The 27,329-nt window shown below is 37.6% G+C and overlaps 2 protein-coding genes across 3 annotated transcripts; one reads left to right on the top strand and one right to left on the bottom strand.

The window, feature by feature from the left end:
• Positions 1 to 166: 166 nt before the first annotated feature.
• On the bottom strand, positions 167 to 7,148 carry LOC135463103 (transcription initiation factor IIA subunit 2-like). Its single transcript, XM_064740422.1, has 3 exons — positions 6,922 to 7,148; positions 3,095 to 3,199; positions 167 to 865 (listed from the first exon to the last, which is right to left on the bottom strand). The coding sequence occupies exons 1-3, from the start codon at positions 6,994 to 6,996 to the stop codon at positions 734 to 736; spliced, it is 312 nt and encodes a 103-aa protein (XP_064596492.1). The 5' UTR covers positions 6,997 to 7,148; the 3' UTR covers positions 167 to 733.
• Positions 7,149 to 7,277: 129 nt separating this feature from the next.
• Positions 7,278 to 27,097, top strand: LOC135462793 (lysM and putative peptidoglycan-binding domain-containing protein 2-like). 2 transcript variants are annotated; one of them, XM_064740055.1, is made up of 4 exons: positions 7,278 to 7,451; positions 9,242 to 9,621; positions 20,670 to 20,784; positions 26,586 to 26,718. In XM_064740055.1, the coding sequence occupies exons 1-3, from the start codon at positions 7,278 to 7,280 to the stop codon at positions 20,764 to 20,766; spliced, it is 651 nt and encodes a 216-aa protein (XP_064596125.1). In that variant the 3' UTR covers positions 20,767 to 20,784; positions 26,586 to 26,718. The 2 variants fall into 2 exon arrangements, with proteins under 2 accessions (XP_064596125.1, XP_064596124.1); XM_064740054.1 differs by lacking the exon at positions 20,670 to 20,784 and having other exon boundaries at positions 26,586 to 27,097.
• Positions 27,098 to 27,329: the final 232 nt, after the last annotated feature.

Genomic DNA, 27,329 nt, shown 5'->3' on the forward strand with positions numbered 1-27,329 from the left:
ATGGCTTCCAAATATATTTCTCTTAAGATCACTCATAAAATTATTTCAAGTACAGGATTATTAGGCATGCAGCAATATATATATATATATATATATATATATATATATATATATATATATATATATATATATAATATATGTATATTTGTTTTTTTTTTAACTGGCAACCTGTGTGTTTTTATTTACTCTCTTGCTGGGCAGAAATTAAGTACTTTTTCTTTAGCATACCGACCATCTCACCCTTATTCAAGGATACAGTAAACACGACAGTCATGTGCTTACAGTTCTATAGCCATGGTAACACAATCAGACGAGAATTCAGTTAAATCCTCATGTCTGTTTCACATCAAACATCAGGCCATCAACAGCTGTAACACTCAGACATGGGTATCAAATGTACAGTGATTACCATGATTTTCAACTCTTATGACATGTCTGTAAAGGTCTGTAGAATGATGAAAACGTCTGTAAGATGATGAAAATGTCTGTAAAATGAGGAAAATACATCATTTAATACACACAGGTATCAAGCATACGGTTATTACCATGATTTTTCAACTCTTTTGACATATCACTAAATGTCAGTAAAATGAAGAAAATATCTGCTATTGTCTCTCCACCAAACAGCACTGAGGACTGTTCGAATTGAGCCTTCAGACAAGGGGTGATTTTCTTTGTCCCGGCATGAGATTTGGTTGGCTAGTTAACTGATATACAGTCCCTCCGCAAATCTTCAGCTTTTGCCGTCACATGCCACAATTTTCACCTTCTCAATGTTTGAGACCTCCTGAACATCTCTGATTTCCACTTTGCTCAAGACAAAAGTCCAAACGTTGTCACAGAATCTGTAGGTGTCTAAATGACCCTAGAAACAAAAAACACAAATCAACGCTTGAAGTTTAGAAAATATCTGTAAACACTTTAAGTTCAACCACACAGCGATCTAAGACTCAAGGAAAAATTTCAAATTATGTTAAAATTGTTATTTCTTACATAACACGGTCAAAATATTGCTTGTCAAAGTAAATTCTGGGCAAGTTATTCAAAACAAATATCAGCTAAAATAACAGACAGGAACACACCAAGTTTACTAAATGAAATTTCTACTTTCATCTAAGATCGTACCAACCACGGCTTTGCTTAATTTTTGTTTTGTCAACATATTTCACAATTTGCCATGCATGCGACTTCTACATGGTCTAGGCCACAATGACTTACAAAATTTGGCAAAACTTGCAGTAATTTTTTGTTTACTATTAAAGGTAAAGAGCTCTAAAAAATTGAAGTAGGCACCACCGAATAGGCCACTTAAAAACTACACATAAATATACCTTTATTTATTTTTTAGATTTTTGTGAAAAGAGTTAAAGGCGCTCAAATATTTGAATCCCAAGGTTTGGCTTTCTGAACCATACTATTAGAGGTTAGGCACTCTGACGTCACAGGAACTTTTTTCAACTCTATTAACAACAATGAATGTTAGAATAACTCTTTTTACCCATGAGTGAAAGATTAGTGAAATAATGTTCCCAAACATCCCTTCCTTCTGGTGAACATTAGGCAAAAAAGGTTCCAAGATACCATCAGTATGGCTCATAAAGCCCACCGTAAATTTCAAATAATTGAATGCTTTTCAACAATCTGACAAAATAAATGAAACTATTTTTACGCATAGTTTTCAGTTCTCTGTATGATGAATCTGACTTCATGTTTTAGCTTTCTTTTCCTTTAAGGATAGTTCGTCATTTCATATCATATCATTTCAGAGTTGTGAATTCATATGAACTCTGGCAACAATTTAACATTATCTTATGCAGCATAGTCATTTTGGCATGGAAAAAGAGATATTTTTGAAAACTGTATTTAGATTCTGCAAAACACATTTACTCCTATCGTTCTCAATCCTTTTCTGTCATGAGGAAATAAAACACACCCTCCCACACGCACAGGTGAAAACCGAGGTGCTTTTCTTGCATTCGCAAAGGGGAAGGAGACAGTTCTGATAAAAAAGTCACCACAGTACAGTCATGACTGTAGGCACAGTATCATCATGACTGTGGGCACTGTATCAATGTGACTGTAGGCACTGTATCACTGTGACTGCAGGCACTGTATTATCATGACAGTAGGTACTGTATCATCATGACTGCAGGCACTGTATTATCATGACAGTAGGTACTGTATCATCATGACTGCAGGCACTGTATTATCATGACAGTAGGTACTGTATCATCACAGTACTGTACCATCACAGTACTGTATCGTCACAGTTCTGTATCACAGTACTGTATTGTCACAGTACTGTATCGTCACAGTACTGTACAGGTAGTTCTTCAACGGTTTCATATGTTTATAAGATATCTATTCAGTAATATTCTTGGGGCATTATTTTGTGTAATCTGATAAAATAATCCTATCTGTGAATCTCTGAAATTTGCCAAAACAACCAATTTTTATATGTCTGCAAATCCACATTTAAAATGGTGTATAAATCACATAACAAATTGTTCATATACGACAAAGTTGAGGGTAATTATGAAATACAGGCTCCCATCAAGAACATCAATACCTCCACAGGGAGCATAGAGTTAGTCCAATTTGGAGTGTCAGCATGTTTAACTTAATTACCTCTATTGCAGAGGGAGAAGCCCTTGTTGGGCCTAGAAACAGTTTGGAATACACAAGGTTAGCCAGGTACCCATCCACCCGTCCAAGTGAACAGGTGAAATACAAAATTGTTGCCATTTGGGCACCTTATTTTCAGCACTTTTAACATGGGAGAGATAGGATGAAAATGAAATGTGGACACCCTGCTATGACAAAATGGTCTCAAAAAGAGATGCTTAGACACTCTCTTTCACATTTCTGGCCAACTCTCTGACAAGGAAGAGAATCTTTTCCATCAAAATCAGCTGAAATTTCTTCTACCAGCTGGCCCCGATTAGCAGAATGATTTGGACATTTTGCTTAAAAAGACTTAATACTTTGAAAATCATGTTTTCCTTTAAATCAGCTGAAAATTCTTATCTCTGACTTTGGAATGTTCCTTCTTCCTCCCACTATAAAACAAAAAAAACACTTGCATTGGACTCACCTTAAAGCTGATCCTGTTTTTGACCCGGGTGGCCAGCCCATTGTTGATGGCTTTGTCAAACTGAAGGAGAACTTTGAGAGCTAATTGTGGCGTAATCTGACCACACTGAAATCACAAATAAACATATATATATACAAATATACATGTACTGTAGTAGAGTGAGTGAGTGCTTGGGAGTTTAACGTCGTACTCAACAATTTTTCAGTCATATGACGACGAAGGAATCATTAGGGTGCATGTACGTGTAATGTGCCTCCTTGTTTCAGGACGGATTTCCACCGCTCTTTTATTTAGTGCTGCTTCACTGAGACGACTTACCGAAGTAAGCCGCCCCACCCGAGCCATTATACTGATATGGGTCAACCAGTCGTCGCTCTATCCCCTTCATGCTGAACGCCAAGCGAGGAAGTTACAACTTCCTCTTTTAAAGTCTTAGGTGTGACTCGATCAAGGATTGATCCTGGATCTACCGATCCCGAAGCGGACGCTCTACCAACTGTGCTATCCGGGCCGGTCTGTACTGTAGTAGAATAAATCTACCTACATGTATGGAAGACCTTGCCAGTCAAACGCACTATAACATTAGGACATGTGCCCCACCACCATTAGCAACAGTGAGCAATTTTTTTATTTATTTGATTGCTATTTATTACCATATTTCCCCTTTATAACTATTAAAGGAGAAGAAACCATTAAAATGAGATGAAAAATTAAATTAATTAAAATCAGATTAAAGAACGTCAAAACTTATTTGAATATATGATCTAAAATATTTGGTGGGGGGGGGGGGTTGTTTTTCAAGAGAAAAGGATATTTGAAAATATTTTTGTATGGTGGGTATTTGGGACAAACTTTTGGTATTTGGTATCGTTGTTGCATGATAATGTTCTAAAAAAGGATGTGATGCTTGTCTAATGAATTTTCAGACATATGACGATGAAGGAATCCTTAGAGTGCAAGTAATGTTCCTCCTTGTTGCAGGACGGATTTCCACTGCTCTTTCATCTAGTGCTGCTTCACTGAGACGCCTAACCAAAGGCAAGTAAGCCGCCCCGCCCGAGCCATTATACTGATATGGGTCAACCAGTCATTGCACTATCCACTTTATGTTGAACGTCAAGCGACGAAGTTACAACTTCCTCTTTTTAAGGTCTTAGGTGTGACTCGAGCCAGGATTGACCCTAAATCTACCGCTCCCGAAGCAGACGCTCTACCAACTGTGCTATCGGGGCCAGTATTACGTTTGGACACATGTGCCCCACATTTTTATGTTTTCTCTACCTTTAAGAGAACAGTCATCCTCCACAATTTGTACCTTTAAAATGTGATAGCAGTTATTTTTTGGGGCTCCAGGAAGCAAGGGTACCCAGGGAAACCCCTGCCTTCGAGCAAGTTACTGATGTGCTTTCCCAGTTTCCACCTCTGATACACATGATCATATTGGTGGGAGAAAAGTACATAGTCTTCAAAGAATGCTAGACTGTGCCACACAAGCTTAAACTTGTTAGCAAAGGTTACCAAAGAGCTTGCCTATAAGAGACACATGAATGCTAAATGTAGCACAATATATTCATAAAGTACTAAAACATTTCCCTCAACATGGATATTATTACAAAAAAAAAGACATGAAGGTTAGAAATTTATTATAAAGTAATTGACAGTAACTAACACATAGATCCATATCAGCAATGGAACATCCACATCATGACTGGGTTTAACTGGAGTTCAATACCCTAAATTCTTCAACCATTTCAACCGCCTCTACCACCAATATTTTGAAACATTCTGAGAGAACTATGGGGTACAGAGAAGTAATCTGTACAGTTTTATGAAGTTTGCATCTTTAGTGACACAAACAAATCATTTTTAGCACCAATTTCATAATAATTGTATGCATAAATTTCGACGAAAAAAGTGCTTTAGAGGTCGAACAGATTTACAGTGTGTGAGAACTTTTTGATACAATGCTACTTCACATTTTAAGCTCAGACACAGTCACATGAGCCTTAGTGTCAATGAATAATTGTTGTCTGTCACAATCAGGGAAATGTGCAGCTTTCATAATCACAGGCTTTGAATTTAAGCAGAAAGTCAAAGTGGACACTAATACCTGTACTCTCTAAGTTCTACTAGTCCCCCCACAAGTTCACTGGTCCTGACACAAACATATTTGTGTTTTTCTGATCTTGCATGGGATACTGAAAAACATGCTTGGATCGGCTAATGACAAACAAAAGTCCTGGTGGACGCAAATTTCACAATTCTGGCAACACATACAGGTTATAGTCAGTAGTGAAGCAATGGCCTACCACAAATCCACAACGCTTGAAAACGTTCACTACAAATGCTTGCGGTTATATTGAAGGTTTCTTTCAAATTTTTGATCACCTGATAATTCTGACCACCTCATTTCTACATAAGACAAAGACTTATTCTCTAAAAAGTTGTATTTTCTGATGGCACATTGGACCAGTACCTTACAAAATCTACTGATTCGACAGAAATTCACTGGCCTCATACCATGGGACAAGTGCTGATTTCTAGCCATGAATCATGGGAGAAATTTTCAGCCATTTACTGCGCAAAGAAAACACATGCATAACAAATGTGCCCAAAATAATGTAAAAATAACATCAATGTTCAAATTTTCTTAGTAATTTCTGTATCATAAGTATAAATTCTGACCTTTTACAATCACTGTCTCATAAATCATATCACATAAATTATTATTTTGTACATGATTTTTGTTTTTCTTATTACCACCAGTACCACCCCATTTAGCTGATCCCACTCTAACCCACCCACTTTACCCCAGCGGTTAAAGGCTGTCCACTGGACAGCTGGAACAGCCTGGGGCTCTGACCTAGCATATTTTGTCCAATCTATAAACCTTACCATCTGCCAATTACGTCCTGTGCACACTGACCTTTGTTGATTACCATAATCCATATTAAACCACTGCCTTTTCAAACTGTTAAGCTTACATGCGCACATACTCACACAGTACTTTGACCTCTGTTGTTTATTTACTTATACAGCTGTTGATAAAGATAAACACTGAAATGTTTACAAGCCTAACCCATATACCAGCGTGATGGGTGGAGACTGCAACATTCTGCAGATAATGCCACATATGTCATCACTGCAGGTGGGTGGTGCATGTGCATCAAGTCCCACTCTCACAGCATGTGCACTGACATGAGAGGGACATAAAGAGCTGTGATTAATGCCTGTACTGGTCTAACTGTCTGAGCTTTATCAGTAATTGTCAGTGATCAGGTAAGTACAGTTCTTCCACTGTTAGATCAATTTATATATTTTAGGATAATGTAAATTTATAAAATTTTAAGTACTGGTACAGTAATCAAAAAAAAAAAAAAGGTTTTTCTCATCCTATTATCCAGAACTACAAGTACAGAGATTTCAAGTTCACATTTTTATCCTGTACCCTTACCTTATTTGACCATGACCATATGATTCTCTGACTTCATTGTATTATACCTGATATTGTATCGTATCTATAACCAGTCCACAGGGTTACCTCTTTCTCTCGTTCAGTATTAATGATCATGATAGCGTTGCAAATGTGTCTTCAGTCTCCAAGGCTCATTTTAAAGACATAGGGTAGAAATGTGTTGGATGCAATAGTCAGTTCAATCAAAGACCCTGGCCTTGCTTACTTTACGCAAAACATTGTTTCAAAAAGTCAAAAATTGCCTTTGTCAAAAAAAGAAACTTGGCAAATCATAGAAATGCAACAACAACAACAGCCTAACATTTTGGATGAGTATTACCCTACACCCATTTAAAAGTAACTTAATGTTTACCTGAATAAGTTCGTCTAGACTCTCTTGTAACGTATGACCCAGCGTTGTATTCCTGTATAATTGATAACTAGCCATAATTTCGTGAAACACCGCGTCCCTCAAAAATTGATCGACCCACTCACTGAAATCAGGAAAGGTAATGGTTAGAATTTGGAACCCGTACCTTTCCCTCTGACATTTTCAATTTTCATTTTCTACTATTCATGAATGGGCCAATTTTTTTTCTAAAATACTCTTGCTAAATGGTTCGTATACCCCTTTGTCCTGTAACTACTCCTTATTTTATAAATCCGCAGGTGCATAAATTGGAGTTCACCGGGTACTAAGTGATCACGTGACATTCAGGTGAACGCAAAATGGCGGCGAGCAGTGGCAATGAGAAGCAGTCGCTGGGCAAGTTTATGAAAAGCCAAACGAAATACGGAACGACGACGACAGTGATGGCGAAAAACAGATGCTCGCATTATGTGAAACACAGGGTTGTGTCTGGTGATACACTGGCTCGTTTGGCATTAAAATATAGCGTTACGGTAAGGTGCTTCTTGTACAAGCTTGTGAGTGTCAGGAAGACAAAATCAAATTTCTTATAAAAGAAAATGAAAGACGTTGTCCTTAATCTTCAGCGTCAAAACAACATAGTCTTGTCAAGCTAGACGATTTTCATCACATGTTTAAGCTAGACCATTTTAATTGTCGTATTCGTCTTTTTCAGACCTAAGCTTACATGTAATTAATTTACTTGCTTGTAAGGCTATTCGGAGATTGCTCTGGTTCAACAAGTCAAACGAGACACTGCTATTTGTCGGCCATAGGCCGGCATTGTAACGTTTGACCGCTTAACCCCACGGATCATGTGACACTTTCAAAGCACCAATAAAATGGACACGCCTTATTCGAATTTCACCTCTGTTGCTAAAAGAACATCACCTGGCTTCAGTGTGAAACATACTGTAATGAGTTTACCGTTTAAGTCAAATTATTTGACCATAGGCTGCCACCTTTACATAAGTTTAAAGTTTCCCATGTATTACTTCAACTTGTGATACATTTGGATGCACACTTTACCAAGCTGTTTTAAGTTCAAGCTTGTCTAAGTGTTATTGTCAGTGTTTATACTACAGGAATGCGAACTTTTCCATGGTACATACATGTAGTGTGTGTTTGATATTTGGGTAAATATATTGAAAGTCAATCGAACAAGACGACTTAAGGTGCCTTTTAGATTATTTGTTTATTTCAGTGGTGGTAAACACCGTGTTTAAGAAATTTTCAATTTTACGACATTGGGCAGATTAAGAGGTGGAGGAAAAGGGAATAAACAACCGACCACCGTAAATTAGACATATATATATAGGTCTTCACTTATTTTCTTGTTGACTGTTTCCCATGTAACACTTACATACGTACAAAAAAAAAACATTTTAACTTATATTTTAATTTTTTATCTTATGTTTTATGTACAAATGTAAAATGCGTATTTTTTCAAGTGTAATAGCATGATAAACAGAAAATGACTATGATTGCTCGGACGTTAAGCAAAATTTTGTTCTGCCATGGATGGACCCAAACAAACAACAGAGCGTTCTCCATTTTAAAAATCTGATGCAGTTACTTGCTGTTCTTTTTGAGAATAATCAAGGAATCTAGGACCCATGCGGCCTAGGAAATAACAGATTGACGTTATGCATAGGATAAATCGACAGACAAAAGATAAGGAACACAACTGTCTGCAAAATTAAGGCCATAGAGACAAATTTAAAAGTTCATTTTTGTATGAAATGCCGTGACACACTGCAACAGCCACTGCATTAGGTTTTTAACCGGAGCGCACTATGACATTGGCATTATTGCTTTGGAGCCATCAGTGTGACAGTTTTTTGTCCGATCTAACGACAGAGCAATGTAATGCCTGACTAGTGTTTTCATTATCTGTTTATGTGGTCCGATATTGCTCAGACATTAGGATTGGCAAAGATTTTTTTTCGACCAAGGATGGCCAAACCAGCGTCAGATCGTGCACCATTTCAAAACCTGATGCAGTTCCTGTGTCAGTTTGTCATGTAACTGGGGACAAAAATTCCCTGTGAAATAAGTTTCTATGGCCTGAAGTTTGCAGACACTTATGTTCCTTATCTTTTTGTCTGTAGATTTATCGCAAGCACAGCGTCGATCATTTCATCAACTTAGGAAGTTGATGAAATTCCAGCCATGGTGAAGTATCTTGAAAAAGCAACTTTGTTCTTTTGTTAATTTGGGTTGTTATTAATTGGGATTCTTTTGACATAATTGCGTGTCTTATATTTATTTCCTTTTTTTTCAGGTTGAGCAAATCAAACGAGACAACAAACTATGGTCCAATGAAAGCTTATTTTTAAAGGAACATGTCTTCATCCCGGTAACAAGAGACAATTCTGACACTTTGCCTGAAGACACAGTTATAGTGGGTTCAGAATGTTTTCGCAGTCAGCAGAATTCATCACAAAAACAGAACAGCAATGGTGATCATTTTCAGTCAGACGCACCAACAGACAAACGGACAGAAAGTGTTAGCAATATTGATGTGGAATCTTCAAAGTCAGACTCAGGGAGACTTTCAAAACCAGTTTCGGGCAAAGAATCGGCCTTGGACTTTCTTAGCAAATATGATTCCTCCATCGCCCAGCTGAAAACAAACGTGAAAAAGATGGAACAAAATGCTGCGTATGTATATAGATTGCTGTATTGAACAAATTCAATTGAAATTAATGCTTTTTTGTGTGTGGGTATAAATGTCCCTCCCATGTTACTAGATAATTGATAGTTTATATGTATGTATACAATTATGTACTAACAAGCACTTGCATGATTAAATATACATTGCTAAAGGTTAAGGCCAAAATTAAAAAGTTATTTTGTTTTGGGTATCAAAATTTACAAGTTTTCTCTAGGTAGGTCAGCTTAATTTCAAAAGTTGAACGCTAATTTTAATAAAAAGAACAGTTGGGTTTTAACCCAAAACAGAAAACCTTTTTAATTTATGCCTAATGAACATATAATTGTCATCATTTATACACTGTAAGTGCATGTTTGACCTTGACATGTTTGACCTTGACATGTATATGAAGTGGAGCAACCCTATCAGTTGTGTGTGCCAAGTGAAGAGTTTCCAGCTGACTCTGACTGTCCAAAGTTAAAGGATATGTGAATCGTTCGCTTTTTTTTTTTTCTTAATATGTGCAGTTTAGGATGTGTCTTAACATACGAAAGTACAAAAACTGTTGTCAGCTTTCTTTTCAGGGCATAAACATGACTTTAAAGTACTTTTTTTTTCTATTCTAAGACCCCTGTGGTAAGTTTGGAAATTAAGTAGCCTGCAGTTTTGACTCTAGTGGTGATAGTTGTCAAAGCATTTCTGTGGGTAGAAGAGCCATAATAGAGGACATTATTGATTAACCTGGTCCCACGATCCCAGTAAATTCATTGACCCCGAAAATGTCAGAAAATTTCTAACATTGATGTAAAATATACACATACATAATAGATTAGGCTATTAAAAGATGTAAAAAAAAAATTTATTTTTTTTATTTTTTTTTTTGGCAAAACATTTTTTCATTACCTTGAAAATCATAATCTGTTTGTAGTTCTTTTTCATATATCCCTTAAAGACAGCAGGTACAAGGCTAAAACCTGAAATAAAAACATGTATTTCTCTCCCTCTGCCATGTCTGCCGAGTTAGATGGGAGGAGGGTGAGAGCGAAGGGGAAGGGAGATATAAAACAGGGTATAAATTTACCATGGGCATGAAATTGAGAAATGTACATATTGACCCTCATCATGGTTTATTCTACAGGTTATACAGAACAATGATCACTCCTACTCTTTGTTAACATCCGTAATTTTTCTGTCATGCCTACAGTATATGTTATAAATTACAGCCTGAGACTAGATTTGGTTTGTGCACGTGTGTACCCCGCCTACCATAATGCTGGCTGCCGTCGTATAAGTGAAATATTCTTGAGTACGACGTAAAACACCAGTCAAATAAATAAATAAATACATGTGTGTGTGATTGTGATCATTTTTTGATTTTAGAGTCTCTGGTTTAAAACCCCAAATATTTCTGAACCAGTGAAAAAGTACTGAATTAATAAAATGCAGTCAGAAAGCTCTGTTACATATAAATGTGTGAATATTCTTAGTATCTCTTGTTTGTTTTGTGCTTCGTTGCACACACAACTAAAATTAAGTTGCAATTATTGTGTTTTCTATAGAGAGTCGCCTGTTTGTAGCTGCTTATAAAATTAGTTGTGCTCGCTACCAAGATTACCTTTAGTCATTGACACATAATGTTCAACATTAGCTCTACACGTTGATATGTTTCAGTCAGTAATGTTCAACATTAGCTCTACACGTTGATTTGTTTCAGTCAGTAATGTTCAACATTAGCACTACACGTTGATTTGTTTCAGTCAGTAATGTTCAACATTAGCTCTACACGTTGATTTGTTTCAGTCAGTAATGTTCAACATTAGCTCTACACATTGATATGTTTCAAGTTCACATTATTGCCTGGAAAAATGAAGTTAGAACACTTTTTCTAATTCTTAATGTTCAAGTCCATAAGCCCTCTTTTTGACGGCAAGAACATTGCCTTGAGTGACATCATAATTTTTCAAAAACCAGTGGCATGCTAGATATTGGGCGGAGTTCAACATATTTTGATGGAGGACAACACCAGTTTCCTAAACTGCTGTCAATCTTACTGTAAACCTTGTTTTGGCAACTGCCCTATTATTTGAAATTGTTTACATGTTTTTTAGTATAATACAACCTTAATAAATGAATACAATTTTATCTGTTGTAGTATATTATCTCACGGTAGTATGGTTTTAAAGCTGGGTGTTAGAAAATTTGTTATAAAAAACAATGCAGTCTATTCCCTTAGAGTGTAGTGTGGGATGTGTTACTGCGTCGAATTTGTTCTTACCTCATGTACGTGCACATATAGTAAAACAAATTGCTCTCCACGCCCATTCCACGGCATGCCACTGGTTTTTTAATAATTTTGACTTCACCCAAGGCAATGAGTTCTCACCAGCCTTGATAGCACAGTTGATAGAGCATCTGCTTCAGGAACGGTGGATCCAGGGTCAATCCTGGGTCGGTTACACCTAAGACTTTAAAAGAGGAAGTTGTACCTTCTTCGCTTGGCTTTCAGCATTAAGGGGATAGTGCAGCTACTGGTTGACCCGGATCAGTATAATGGCTCGGGCGGGGCGGCTTACTTTCCTTCTGTAAGGTGTCTCAGTGAAGCAGCACTAGATAAAGGAGCGATAAAACCTGAAACAATGCCTAAAATTCTTCATGAAGTTCCACAATAGTTATATCACTGACTTACATATACATGTATGTTGCAAATGTGGAAAGCATTCATTCCAATAACTTGGCCAAGGTTTCTTATCTGGATACTACAGACATGTATATTATTAAATGCGCTCAATCTTGAGTCTTATGTGGTATAGGAGAGAACAGTGTGCACATTTGGCAAATATGTCGACCAAAATATTGTAGTGGTATGTGCACATGTCGACTAAAATGTTGCAGTGCTATGTGCACATGTCGATCACTCTGTTGTAGTTGCCTTTAACCAGTCCATGGTAACCGTGCATTGTGACATGTTTTGGTTACATGTTACCAGTAACTGGCCAAATGTTGGTGGTTTTATACTCCAGACACTGAGGTTTCTTCCACACATAAAACTGGCAGCCATCTCATAAGTGAAAGATTCCTCCTTGAGTTTGGCATGGACAAAAAAAAATTCTCTGTAAAAGCACAGTAATAATGTTGCCTTTTTAAGGATCTCAGAAGCTGAGAATGCGTATGTATTTTTTTTATTATTTATTTTTATTTTAATGTTAAGCTTCTCAGGTGTGATTCTGAAAGTAGAACTGCATATTTATAGTCACTGCTGTGTTTTAGAAAGTGCAAGCCTGGAAATAACTTTAAAATCAATATGCAAATTTATCAACCACCCAAAAGTTACAATGTTGTGCTGTGACTCCATGGACATGCATGTTATTGTATTTGCGATAACTCCTATGATGATTCTACTGAGACTGGGCTCAAATGAAGATTTGTTGCCAGGGTAAATATGATGGCGCGGTAGATTTGCAGTTGAAACGCTGTAGCAAATACGTCCAGTAATCGCATAAGTAACCCAAATGGAGTTGCATGTCCATGGAAACGCAGTCTTACGTTTACATATCGCCACGACATGGCTGCAATGTTGCCGATGTGGGGTTGCGCACTAATCATAAGATTTATTTTTGCTCACATGTAGCACCTTTGTCCAGTATAAAACATTTGGCCCCTGTCAAAATAGTACAGGATTTTGACAGGATAATGAGGTACCGGCAGATTTTCCTCTCACACAAGGTGGCGCTAGTGTGACATAGGACTTGCGCATCACAAGTCTCTTATTGCACAACAGAACACATGTTCATCTGTGACGCATTTGGTCTACCCACTGTGACATCACGCTGTTGACGCTCCAATGTCACTGAAATGACGTAATACGTCCCGCTTTTGACTTCTGCCGGTATCCCATTTGTCCGACTATTTCCAGGCTTCCACATTGTGATTAAGATTTCACCTTGACTTGAATTCAGCTAATCTCCTTTGCACATGTTGAAACCATGGGTGATTTTTATAAAACTTTGTGAAGAGCCATGTCCTCATAAAAATGTTGTGTAGAATGTACTGCACCTGATCTGAAGCCAGAAGAAAATTTCTGAATGAAGCTTCACGAAAGTTTCCCATGGATGATAAGCCGGTTTCTCATGGATGATAATCCGGTTTCTCATGGATGATATGCCGGTTTCCCATGGATGATAAGCTGGTTTCTCATGGATAATAAGCCGGTTTCCCATGGATGATAAGCTGGTTTCCCATGGATGATAAGCCAGTTTCTCATGGATGATAAGCGGGTTTCCCATGGATAATAAGCCAGTTTCTCATGGATGATAAGCCGGTTTCTCATGGATGATAATCCGGTTTCTCATGGATGATATGCCGGTTTCCCATGGATGATAATCCGGTTTCCCATGGATGATAAGCCGGTTTCTCATGGATGATAATCCGGTTTCTCATGGATGATATGCCGGTTTCCCATGGATGATAATCCGGTTTCTCATGGATGATATGTCGGTTTCCCATGGATGATAAGCCGGTTTCTCATGGATGATAAGCCGGTTTCCCATGGATGATAAGCCGGTTTCCCATGGATGATAAGCTGGTTCTGAAGTACCCTGATTCCAATGAAAGCAACTTTCATTGCAATTTGTTCAAATATTTAATTTGATTTTGGAGATAAAACTACATTGATTGGGTTGGCCAATTTCAGGACTTCAGGGAAAGTGGAATTTTATCATTCTCGAAATATGCTTAAATATGCAAACATGTGGAAAGGTTGAAGAATTACACTGTAAAAAAACTACCTCCTTCCTTCTCAGTCATGGTGGACTCTTCTGATATCCTGACTCTTTGTTCCCAAGTTCAAGGTCGCATACTTTCATATATATTCAAACAGGACAGACACTTTAGCTGGAAACAAATCTTGCCAGTAGAATGGTTTAATAGACAGACAAAACCAGCATACATGTATAAAGTTAGTGTAGGTTAAGATATATGAACCGAAAGCTGAATGCCATCATTAAAAATATATTTGTGGGTGTACACTCCAAAGTAATGGTTTGTAGATAAAGTTTTTTACTGGGGTTTTGATTGAATTTCTGTTTTTTTTTTTCTTTACTACATGTAATTTCCTTTTATAAATCCGTCTTTGTCATTAGCCAGACTACAGAAATGTTTCCTACCGACTTACCCTATTTTTTCTGATAGACTGACACGTACATGTACTATAGACTTTAATATGGGCATGTTATGCATGTATCTTTGGCATGTTTTCATAAATAAATTATTTTTTTCTTTTTACCTTTGTGCATGAATATAGGTCAAGACTGGATGAGTGACATACTCAGTTTGGTATTATCCTTTGTAATTTCACACAGACACAGGTAAAATCTTGTCTGACATCTACCATCTACGTGTACATCTACTTTTCTCCAGCTTTGTAGCATTATTATTTTTTGTTTTTATTTTGTTTTGGTTTTTTTTTTTGGGGGTGTTTTTTTCATGCTGCTGTGAAATCTAGTTTTACAATTTTGTTTGCTTGAGTTGTAATGTGTTATTTGTGGTAACAATAGGTTTTGCTAGACTTCTGTGTTCAAGTGTAATGTTAAACCATGTACTAATACAGCAGTTGATTATTAATAAGAATGTTGATAGTTACATATGCCTTCAGATCAGTCCAGAACACCTTAAGCAGTACCCTACAATTCCAGAAACCTGCGGATGGTCATGGGTTTTCCCCCAGGCTCTGCCCTGGTTTCCTCCCACCATAATGCTGGCTGTCGTCATATAAGTGAAATATTCTTGAGTACGGCGTAAAAGACCAATCAAATAAATAAATACAATGGGAGAAGACTTCATCTATGAAAGCTGTTCAGTTTATATTGTAGTAGTGGTCTAAAACTACAATATAGATTTCTTCAACCAGCCCAGACCAACCAGATCTGAATGCAATATTACTCTCATGAGGTGTTATGTCAAGCTTGCAGGAGACCATTTGTCTTCATGAGGTGTTATGTCAAGCTTGCAGGAAACCATTTGCCTTCCACTATTAGATTAATACGATTTACATGTATGTTAAAGGTGGAAAAGTTTTCCAGTATATATTGCTAGAAGTCAGTGGTTTACTCCACTCACTGGCTGTTCCCCGCTGATAATGTATTGGCTGACATCATACCAGTGAAAAATCGTTCAGTATGCATGGTGTTATAAATCATGAATTCCACAAAAAAGAAAACATTTAGCCTTGTATCATTACTCTGGAATATCATTGGCACACCACCGGCATACAACTGGCTCACTACAGCCTCACCATGGGCACACCACCGGCATACAACTGGCTCACTACAGCCTCACCATGGGCACACCACCGGCATACAACTGGCTCACTACAGACTCACCATGGGCACACCAGAGGCATACAACTGACACTCCCCAGACCCACCATGGGCACACCAGAGGCATACAACTGGCACACCACAGACTCACCATGGGCACACCACTGGCATACAACTGGCACACCACAGACTCACCATGGGCACACCACTGGCATACAACTGGCACGCCACAGACTCACCATGGGCACACCACAGACTCACCATGGGCACACCAGAAGCATACAACTGGCACACCACAGACCCACCATGGGCACACCACTGGCATACAACTGGCACACCACAGACTCACCATGGGCACACCACTGGCATACAACTGGCACACCACAGACTCACCATGGGCACACCACTGGCATACAACTGACACTCCCCAGACCCACCATGGGCACACCACTGGCATACAGCTGGTACACCCCAGACTCACCATGGGCACACCGGAGGCACACCACTGGCATACAACTGACACTTCACAGGCTATCATGGGCACACCACTGGCATACAACTGGCACACCACAGGCTATCATGGGCAGATCACAGGCATACAACTAGCACAATTCAAGCTCTCATGGGCACACCACAAGCACACCACTGGCACATTAGTAGCACACTTCTTGCTTCTGTTGAAGCCTGCCGAACACTGTACATGTAACTGTCCAGATGACTGCTGTTGTCCATCACATCGGTCATGCAGTTAATTATAACAAACATTGCTGAACTGTGCAAAAGGAGAAGCTACAAAAAAAGTTCATCACTTTTGTCCAAGAAGCCGCCTACTTTGAACAGAATGAATGTGTGATACAAGCAGAGTAAAACTGCATTAAACAATTCAGCAGCCGACACATACATGTAATTTTTCTACATTTGCTTATCTGATGAAATGCAGTGCGTTTTCAGAGGCAAATAAATGTCACCTTACAAATATTAATCAGAATGTTGATAGATGTATCTTCAGATAAGTCGAGAACACCTCAAGCAGTTCCTTAAAATTCCAGAAGACTTTGTCTATGAAGGCATTTCAGTTTATATTGTAGTAGTGGCCTAGAACTACAATATAGTAGTTTATATTGTAGTAGTGGCCTAGAACTTCAATATATCTTCAACCAGCCAATTATCAAGATTCACCTGAGAAAAAGATCGACATCTGAAGAAAGTTGTTAAAGATGAGCATAGAGCGGATAGTGTATATAATAAACACATGTACACAAAATGACATAAATTTTCGCCCACAAAAGTGCATTTTAGTGGTAAATGTCACCTAGTATTATGTTCGGTACTGACACTTACAATTTTCCAGCGGAATATCATCCCGTTTTCCAGTCACACCTCAAAACACCTTTCTATAATCAATAAACCTATCAGAATCGGGGAATCATGGATGAAATTCCTTGTCATTTAGGGGTAGGTTTGTAGATTTAAGAACTGAATAGGACACAGAAGTCTCTTTTTTTGAATTTCTTTTACTACAGGTAATTTCTTTTTATAAATCTCTGTCTTTTTCATTAGCCAAACACCTTTCTATAACCAGTAGACTTCTCAGAATCAGGAAAAGTGAGTAAATTAATCATGGATGAAAGTGCCCTCAGTTTTTAAGTACCAAGGACAAAAGAAATCCAACAAGCATAAAGGTGCTCAGTATTTTTAGAAAAAAAAAATTTTTGCGACCAAATGTATGGTCTTATAGCGTATATGGTCATTGGATTCCATTACATACAGATAGCATGTATCTGCCAAATCTTATATAAATTATATCTACCATTTATTCTAAATATCTATTTATATATATATATATTTATATATATATATATATATATATATATATATATATATATGAATATGTTTGCATGTATATTGTGTGATTCCCATTGTTTTGTGCTTAGTTGTGCTGAAAAAAAAATTGGTAGTGTGTATGTCTGTGACATCTTTTTTATTTTATTATTTATTTTATTTTATTTTAATAATATGCATTGCTAGAGTAATTACCAAATTACACCATTAGTGTCATTTTCATTCCGTCTGATGTCATGTTATAAATTGAATTCGTGTTCACCAAACATACATATACATTGAGTTAAGACGAAGAAACCTAATTTTATTTTCAACAACCTTGGTCTACTTCTTCAAGGTCATTTGGGTAGTATATAGTTCTATTTTGTGACAGGTTGATAAACTCTATGCTTTAAATTATATTTAGTTATTTTCCAAACTTTAATCAATATTCACTACATGTACATCTGTTCTACATCTATACCTACATGTACATCTGTTATACATCTGTTATACATCTATACCTACATGTACATCTGTACCCACATGTACATCTGTTGTACATCTGTACCTACATGTACATCTATACCCACATGTACATCTGTACCAAATGTACATCTGCTGTACATCTGTACCTACATGTACATCTGTTGTACATCTGTACCTACATGTACATCTGTTGTACATCTGTACCTACATGTACATCTGTGGTACATCCGTACCTGCATGTACATCTGTACCTACATGTACATCTGTGGTACATCTGTACCTACATGTTCATCTGTTGTACACCTGTACCTACATGTACATCTGTGGTATATCTGTACTTACATGTACGTCTGTTGTACACCTGTACCTACATGTACATCTGTGGTACATCTGTACCAATATGTACATCTGGTGTACACCTGTACCTACATGTGTGGCGCCTATTTTATTAATTTCCTTGTAAACATTTTCAATTCAAGTTTGGAAATACATATTAATTAAGACGTGATTACCAAAGTTACTCTGCTCACTTACATACTGTCTTAGACCGGCCCGGATAGCACAGTTGGTGGAGCGTCCGCTTCGGGACCGGTAGATCCAGGATCAATCCTTGATCGAGTCACACCTAAGACTTTAAAGAGGAAGTTGTAACTTCCTCGTTTGGCGTTCAGCATGAAGGGGATAGTGCAACAACTGGTTGACCCGTATCAGTATAATGGCTCGGGCGGGGCGGCTTACTTGCCTTCGGTAAGTCGTCTCAGTGAAGCAGCACTAAATAAAAGATCGGAGGAAATCCATCCTGCAACAAGGAGGCACATTACACATACATGCACCCCAATGATTCCTTCGTCGTCATATGACTGAAAAATTGTTGAGTACGACGTTAAACCCCAAGCACTCACTCACTCACATACTGTCTTTTAACAACAAAACTTGATAAGTGAGTGTGGTTGTTGAAGTTGAAATATAAATTGGCCTTACAATGCATTATAGGGACTTAAATACTGAACTCAGTTGAGGGGTTTTAAGTACACTGTTCATTTGTTTTGTAAATTTGTAATTGCATATACACCAGCCTAGAATCCATTTAAAGTTTGTTCATTTTGAACTAGCTGGATTTGAAACGCATTCCACAATGTGGAGATTTAATTTTTCTAAATTTTTTAATGTTCATATGTAATGATTATTTTACAGGGTGTTTTTTGAAGTATTGAGTATGGACAGTAGATTCACTTTGTTAGAAACAAATTCAAATTGGAGGTAATATTTTACTGGTACATGTACCTTCATGGGGAGCTTGGTAAAGGTGTGGGGTCAGTGTTGTTGAAGGTCACGAGTTCAAGGTCGTTCGGTGTTTCGGCATGTGACTTGTTTTAAATGTTGTGCGTTTGAGAAACAGGCCAATAAGGACATATATGCACAAACGTGAGTTTATATTTTCAAACGAATTTTTGTCATCCATCTTTAATATACATGTACATGTACAAGATGACGTTGCCAAGTACATATCAGAAGGGTAAAGAAAAAACATCAAAAAATTGCTGCTTAATATTCCAGGTGGAGAGCAAATTAATTTATTAATCACCTTATAATTACTACAGGCACATGTTTGATGTCTAGAAGCTATCAGGTATATTATCGATCATGTAGGTTAACTTTCATTCTGTTTTGATTCTCTGTTTCTAACATTTGTGTCTAGCATGTAGAGCTGTAACATGAATGGACTCAGACATAATGTCTTGTGCATAAAAGTACATAGAAATCTGCTTTCACTTGCATTTTCAACATATCATGGATCCATCATAAACAAAGTCATTGCATATACCCCGTCTGTTACTTTCACTTTCAGTATCCTTGGCCATAGGAACAAACTGATTGCAGTGCATGAAATCTGCTGTTATGCTTTCGCTTTCGATATCTTCTGTCGCCATATCAGTGAAAACGCCTACAATCTGCTGTTGATTTTCACTTTCACTTTTCACTATTCTCTACAGCAATATGAACAATATGATTGCCTAAAACCTGTTTTTAGCCATGACCATCCCCAGGTTGCTGGAAGACCTTCCCACTTAGGACAGAATCCATGGCTATCTTCTCATCATGTAGATGTATAAATACTAGCAATGAATACATTTGTATCAAATATAAAAGTAAAAGTCCTACTTTAACATGTATAAAGTTACAATTCAGTAACATTGTTACTATATTACATGTATTTGTATGTAGTATAATTTCTATTTATGTTAACTTAACTGTCATTTTTTAAGTTCATGATATCCTCAAATATTTTCGTTACACAAGGCTATCTAATTTACCTGGCGAAAGAAAACTATTTGAAGACATTCATGTAAACAAATCCTGATTTGACTAATTTTCAGTATTCCCACCAAACATTTTTTAACTTCAGGTAAAGATGATTCTGGTTTTTGCAGAGCTGGGAAATCCCCTACAGAGGGTAGGTCAACCTTTAACAAGCCTCGGGAAATTCCCGCCCTGGACCCAGGGGTTGAGCAGGAGTCGGAATGCTAGAGACTCCCCCATGTATAGGTACTGACACATAACCATGGTAACCTGCTACTGCGCCTTCCTGATATCCACTAGTATGTCAACAAGTTCAAAACCAGTCATGTTCAGAGTCACAGATGTTGAATACATGTGCTTTTCCCAGTTTTTTATAAAGACATACATTCAATAAGGATTTGCCAAACATTGTGGAAAAAAAAAAAGACAGACCTTGAAGTTTTTGAGGTTTACTTTTTCTCCTGTGGTAAAAGTGTTGAAAGTGACATTTATAATACTGAAATAGAATTTTCTATTTCACATTTAAAGCTTTTGGGCTGAAAAGGTGATTTTTTTCACCATTTGTACATAATCTAGCATTATTATTTTTGGTATATTTAATTGAAAGAAAATCAGTTTTTCTCGATTTGTACCTGATAATACATGTACATGTACCTTTCTTAAAATACTGAGTACCTTTATGCTTGATTTCTTTTGTCCTTCGTACTTAAAAATTGAGGGCACTTCCGTGTCCTGTCCATACCTTAGATCTACAGACCTACCTTAACTGACCTTGAACTTAGATCTACAGACCTACCTTAACTGACCTTGAACTTAGATCTACAGACCTACCTTAACTGACCTTGAACTTAGATCTACAGACCTACCTTAACTGACCTTGAATTTCATCCATGATTAACTTTCTCTCGTTTCCTTATTCCGAGAGCTCTACTGATTTTAGAAAGGTGTTTTGAGGTTTACTTGGGAACATGGGATGATATTCTATTGAAAAATTGTAAGTTTGACGACCAGAAATAATATTTTGGTGACATTTGCCCCTTAAAAATTTAGGGTACACGGTATATGTAATGTCTGCTAACTTCTCTTCTTTAGCAGCTTTCTTAGATGTATTACCAGTCCGTCTTGATATGCATGTACATGTATTTACGGGGAAGTAGTCTATGGACAAGTTGTGGGTAATGGAATCTGAGACTCTGATCTGGCTGATGTCACATCTACCCCCCACCCCCCAACCCCTGCCCCCCAACTAATCCTTTGTTACATTTACCATCTACATGTATGTATTGTTAACCTCATTCACTAAGTTATCCATACAGTTTGAAAATCTTAAACATGCTGCTTTTAGTCATGGCGCCAGGAATGTACACGTAATGAGAGGTGATCTGAGACATTCTCGGTGTGTCACAACCATTCCACAAGCATACAGCTGACAGGCTAGTGGTTAGCTACTGGCACAAAGCAAATGGCAGGCTAGTGGTAAGCTGATGGCACACTGCAACTGGCAGGCTAGTGGTTAGCTGATGGCACTTAACTCGCAGGCTAGTGGTTAGCTACTGGTACACTACCACTGGCAGGCTGTTGGTAGGCTGATGGCATACTACAACTGACAGGCTAGTGGTTAACTACTGGTACACTGCAACTGGCAGGCTAGTGGTTAGCTGTTGGCACACTACAACTGGCAGGATAGTGGTTAGCCGCTGGCACACTACAACTGGCATGATAGTGTTAGCTGCTGGCACTACAACTGGCAGGGTAGTAGTTAGCTACTGGTACTCTACAACTGGCAGACTAGTAGTTATCTGCTAGCACACTTACAGCTGGCAAACAAGTACATATAGCTAGCTATTGGCACACTACACTGGCAGACAAGTAGCTAGCTATTGGCATACTACACAGGCAGACAAGTAGCTAGCTATTGGCATACTACAAGGGCAGACAAGTATCTAGCTATGGGCATAATATATTAGCTGGCTAGTGATATGTACAGTGATCAGAGATCAGAACTGGCAGGTTAACTAACTTGACACACTGCATAACAACTGGCAGACCAGTGACTAACATCAGTACACACTAACTGGTTTAGATAAACAAGTTATGTTCAGACCGAATTTCAGTATTTTTAATGCCTTTTTTGGTGTCTTTTTTGGGTCGCCATTAGCATCTGAACACATTCCTATGCAATTATCCTGTCTGTTGGCTGCAATCTCGCAAGGTGGCAGGCAGTGCTGCGCTTCTAAGGACGCAAATTCACATGTAGGCCCTGCGTATTGCCTTACAGGAAAACAAAGCTAAAATATGAAGTAAGGTTTATCATACAGACAACTGAAAACTATGCCTGAAATACTTCCATTCATTTCTTCAGGTTTTTTTTTTTGAGTATTGAAAAGCATTCAGATATTGAAATACTGTGGTGGGCTTTATAAACCATACTGATGGTATATAGGAACTCTGATTGTTTTTTTTTTCCTGATGTTTACCACAAAGAAAGGAATTTTTTGGAACATTATTTCAGTTATCTTTTTACTCATAGGCAAAAAGATTACTGATTAGATTAGTGTTGTGATTAGAGTTGGATAAACTTCCTGTGATGTCAGAGTTTCAGACCTCTGATTCTTACAATGTTACAATGTTGTTATTTAAACCAGTAGTCTATATGGAGCTACTTGTGGACATTGCTTCAAAGTTGATTTTTTTATGTTGAAATTCTGACTTCATTACTTGTGTTGGCTGCATGGGTTCTTACATGTACACATAGGTTATGTTGATAAGACTACAAGATTTCAAAGCGGACTCCATGATGGGAGCTTTATATCCATGGCCACAGGTGTAATACCTAGGTTTATCACAGGCGTTATCTCTGGTGTACACAGTTATATAAGGCAGTTGCCCTATATTCATGATATTGGGCTTCACAGCACAAGAATGCCACGATTCTTCCTTGAGAAGGGTCAGCTACAGGGCATGTGTTTACCTCATTTTAACCCAGGCCTTTTTGGGACTGCCGACATTTGAGTTCAAGCCGACTTGCACTGTCTACTGTTCTTGGTGGACAGTAGGCGACGTACGACACAGTTGTGCACAGTCTAACCATCGTTTTAAGACCACTTGTTGTCCACCAATGTCTTTTAGTGTGCATATTTGTGTGTCACACGTTGAAAAGGTCGTTGAAAATTGTTTACACTTGTTACTCCATTTTCCTTGGTCTGTATGTAGATGTGTTAGTAAGACACACCTGACTTTAAGTCTGAAGTCTGGGGAGACTTCGTCTGGGCCCATGTTTATCAAATGTCTTAAGTCAAGCATTCAAACACAGCTACAAATAAAATGCTTTGCTCTTTAAAAGTTTAAAATATGAACAATGATTCTTAACTGCAGAGCAATGTACCAACCACAATTTGAGGTCTTTCCTGTTCTCAGTTTGACCTTTGAAGGATTTACAATTTATGACCTAATCTTAACTGCAGAGCAATGTACCAACCACAATTTGAGGTCTTTCCTGTTCTCAGTTTGACCTTTGAAGGATTTACAATTTATGACCTAATCTTAACTGCAGAGCAATGTACCAACCACAATTTGAGGTCTTTCCTGTTCTCAGTTTGACCTTTGAAGGATTTACAATTTATGACCTAATCTTAACTGCAGAGCAATGTACCAACCACAATTTGAGGTCTTTCCTGTTCTCCGTTTGACCTTTGAAGGATTTACAATTTGTGACCTAAATCTTAACTGCAGAGCAATGTACCAACCACAATTTGAGGTCTTTCCTGTTCTCAGTTTGACCTTTGAAGGATTTACAATTTGTGACCTAATCTTAACTGCAGAGCAATGTACCAACCACAATTTGAGGTCTTTCCTGTTCTCAGTTTGACCTTTGAAGGATTTACAATTTGTGACCTAATCTTAACTGCAGAGCAATGTACCAACCACAATTTGAGGTCTTTCCTGTTCTCAGTTTGACCTTTGAAGGATTTACAATTTGTGACCTAATCTTAACTGCAGAGCAATGTACCAACCACAATTTGAGGTCTTTCCTGTTCTCAGTTTGACCTTTGAAGGATTTACAATTTATGACCTAAGTCTTAACTTCCTTGATAAATACGGGCTCTGATCTTTATGCCAGGGGAAGTGATAACCAGATATATAATGTTTTCTTTGATCTGCTATATCTTGTTGGATCAAAATATTCATTCCTGTTTAAAACTGTGTTAAACTCTCATGTATTTACAATTTTTGGTATGCTTGAATATGCATTTAAGTAGAGGTAATTCTGTTTATATGAATTTTAATGAAATTTTAATGAAATTAAAATTATTATTGAAATTATTATTGAAATTATTAAAATTATTATTGAAATTAAAATTATGAATTACTACTAATTCTAGATAAAAACAGTCATCGCTATCAACTGCAAGCATGGAAATAATGTTTAAGTTGGTGCAGGAGATAATTGCAAATCTTCCAGCTAATTCACAGTACTAATTATTAACCAGGAACTGCCAACATACGTAGTCTATGTGGAGGTAATTTTTGTGGACAACAAAAGTTAATTTTTTACATTGAAATTCTGGCCGCCAGTTTCATTTTTAAATTCAACAGATCTGTGACAAATTTGACATGCGTGTTCAGTGTGTTATGGTAAATGAATTGTGTCATTTGTTATGGTAAATGAATTGTGCCATTTGTAGGTTGATAGGTGTACTATCATTCTGAAACACATCACTGACACCTCTCCAGCTTCTCCAAGGTCTGTCACCAACCTGCGGATGGTCATGGGTTTCCTCATGGCTCTGCACGGTTTCCTCCCACCATAATGCTGGCCGCCATCGTATAAGTGAAATATTCTTGAGTACAGCATAAAACATCAATCAAATAAATGAATATAAATAGTTTTCATATGCTTTGGTATTGGCCTAAGGTTGTCTGTATTGACCAAAGAACTGTTGTCTCGGATAAGATGTGACAATATTTTATTGCCTCTCTATCTTAACATTAATATTAATTGTTTTAATTATGAATCCGGCATTGTATAAATCATCTGCTACATGTAGCTACAAGTCCAAATGTAAAATTGGTTCTCCCAGCTGTGAAGCCTTCAAATTTTGGAGAAGGCTGTTGTCTTTTATCTTCATTTGCATCACCATTGATACACCTATTGCTCTGTCTGAATTGCTAGGCTGCATCGGCTGTTTAAGGGTGGTAACATGCAAAGTTAATTAATAGGTCAGCACATGTAAATGTTATATATATATATGTATTAAACACCCTGTTGCTGTGATAAGCCGTCTTTCCACAGACATGGGATTACGTGTGTGTTAGCGCATGCGATTCCTTAATGCAATCGCGGCATTGTTTCCAAGGCCAGTGCGTTTACAGCTGGGTTCTACCTGTCTGATTCTAATGCTCTGCCAGTCGACTCCAGCAATGCACCTGGATCCTTGCCCTAGGTGCTACAAAAGGGACATTTTCCAATTGCTCTTTATTATAAAGGTGTGCATTAGACAGTCACGCGGAGCCTGTGGAAATGCAGTAGCTTATTTATGCAATTCCCTTTCTCAGACAAACTAGGCTAATTCTTCGACCTTTTCAACTACCTCTGCAACCAATATTTTGAGGTCAGAGGTATATTAGAGAAATATAGATTGTAGAGAAATAATTTGCACAGTTTTATGAAGCTTACAACTAATCAGTGACACAAACAAGTCATTTTTAGCATCATTTTCGTAACTATTGTATGCGTACATTCCAGGAAGGAATTTGCTTTAGAAGTGGAAAAGGTTGAAGATTTACCGTATTGGACAAGACATAACAAGAATGATCGCATGTTCGTGAAATAACAGCTTTATACAGTATGAATTTTGTATACATGTATAAATTTTTTGTATACATGTATAAATTTTTGTATACTTGTATAAATTTTTGTATACATGTATAAATTTTTTGTATACATGTATAAATTTGCAGATTTTGGTGAAAGAATTCCAGATGGCTAAATTATAACTGTCACATGATACCAAATACTACACGGTTTTTATGTTTTCAATTTGCAGGTTTTTAGAAAAAGATTTTCCATTGGCTGCATCATATTTGCCGCGAAGACACACAATGGGTAACGTCTCAACGCCCCCTGGTGGACCCTCCACAATGTACAAGCGTCACAGTTACGATATTGACTCAGACTCTTCTCCTGTTCTTGTGATTCGCTCCCGGACAAAGGACATTCAGACGTCGTTAGAGAGGCTCGAGAAAACCAGCGACGAGTTCTTCCAGTTGTAACCAAGATGAAAGACTAAGTATTTATTATTTGGAGTGTGAAACAAGGGGTCATCTCTGAAATACCAGAAACCTGTATTCATTGACGATCTTTCTAGTCACCCCATCCATGGACTCCATTTTAAATAAGTGTAGATGAGGGTATATATACGTAACTTTAATTCTTCAACCTTTTCGCATGTTTTAGAGGTGTTCACTCGTGCATATCCTGAGGGCATTATTCTGTGTAGACTGATAAAATTAAACTTTTTTGTGAAGCCCTGAAAATAGCCAATCCAACAAATGTAGTTGTCTCCAAAATCAAATTATATGTGTGCGGAATTTGCACTGAGGTCTGTCAGCAACCTGCGGATGGTCGTGGGTTTCCCCCGGGCCTTGCTCGGTTTCCTTCCACCATAATGCTGGCGGCTGTCGTATAAGTGAAATATTCTTGAGTGCGGCGTAAAACACCAATCAAATAAGTAAATAAATAAATTGCACTGAAAGCTGCTCTTCCATATGCGAAAAGGTTGAGGAATTAG

Source organism: Liolophura sinensis, chromosome 2 (genome assembly GCF_032854445.1).
Source record: "Liolophura sinensis isolate JHLJ2023 chromosome 2, CUHK_Ljap_v2, whole genome shotgun sequence".
NCBI lineage: Eukaryota > Metazoa > Mollusca > Polyplacophora > Chitonida > Chitonidae > Liolophura > Liolophura sinensis.

What these genes read in the sequence shown, in the direction of transcription:
- LOC135463103 (XM_064740422.1), bottom strand. Translation starts at nt 6,996, where the DNA reads ATGGCTAGTTATCAATTATACAGGAATACAACGCTGGGTCATACGTTA. An exon ending in GTCTAGACGAACTTATTCAG is followed by an intron (nt 3,200 to 6,921) that starts GTAAACATTAAG and finishes TTGTGATTTCAG; the next exon opens with TGTGGTCAGATTACGCCACA. An exon ending in AAAACAGGATCAGCTTTAAG is followed by an intron (nt 866 to 3,094) that starts GTGAGTCCAATG and finishes TTTTGTTTCTAG; the next exon opens with GGTCATTTAGACACCTACAG.
- LOC135462793 (XM_064740054.1), top strand. Translation starts at nt 7,278, where the DNA reads ATGGCGGCGAGCAGTGGCAATGAGAAGCAGTCGCTGGGCAAGTTTATG. An exon ending in CATTAAAATATAGCGTTACG is followed by an intron (nt 7,452 to 9,241) that starts GTAAGGTGCTTC and finishes CTTTTTTTTCAG; the next exon opens with GTTGAGCAAATCAAACGAGA. An exon ending in AAGATGGAACAAAATGCTGC is followed by an intron (nt 9,622 to 26,585) that starts GTATGTATATAG and finishes TTCAATTTGCAG; the next exon opens with GTTTTTAGAAAAAGATTTTC.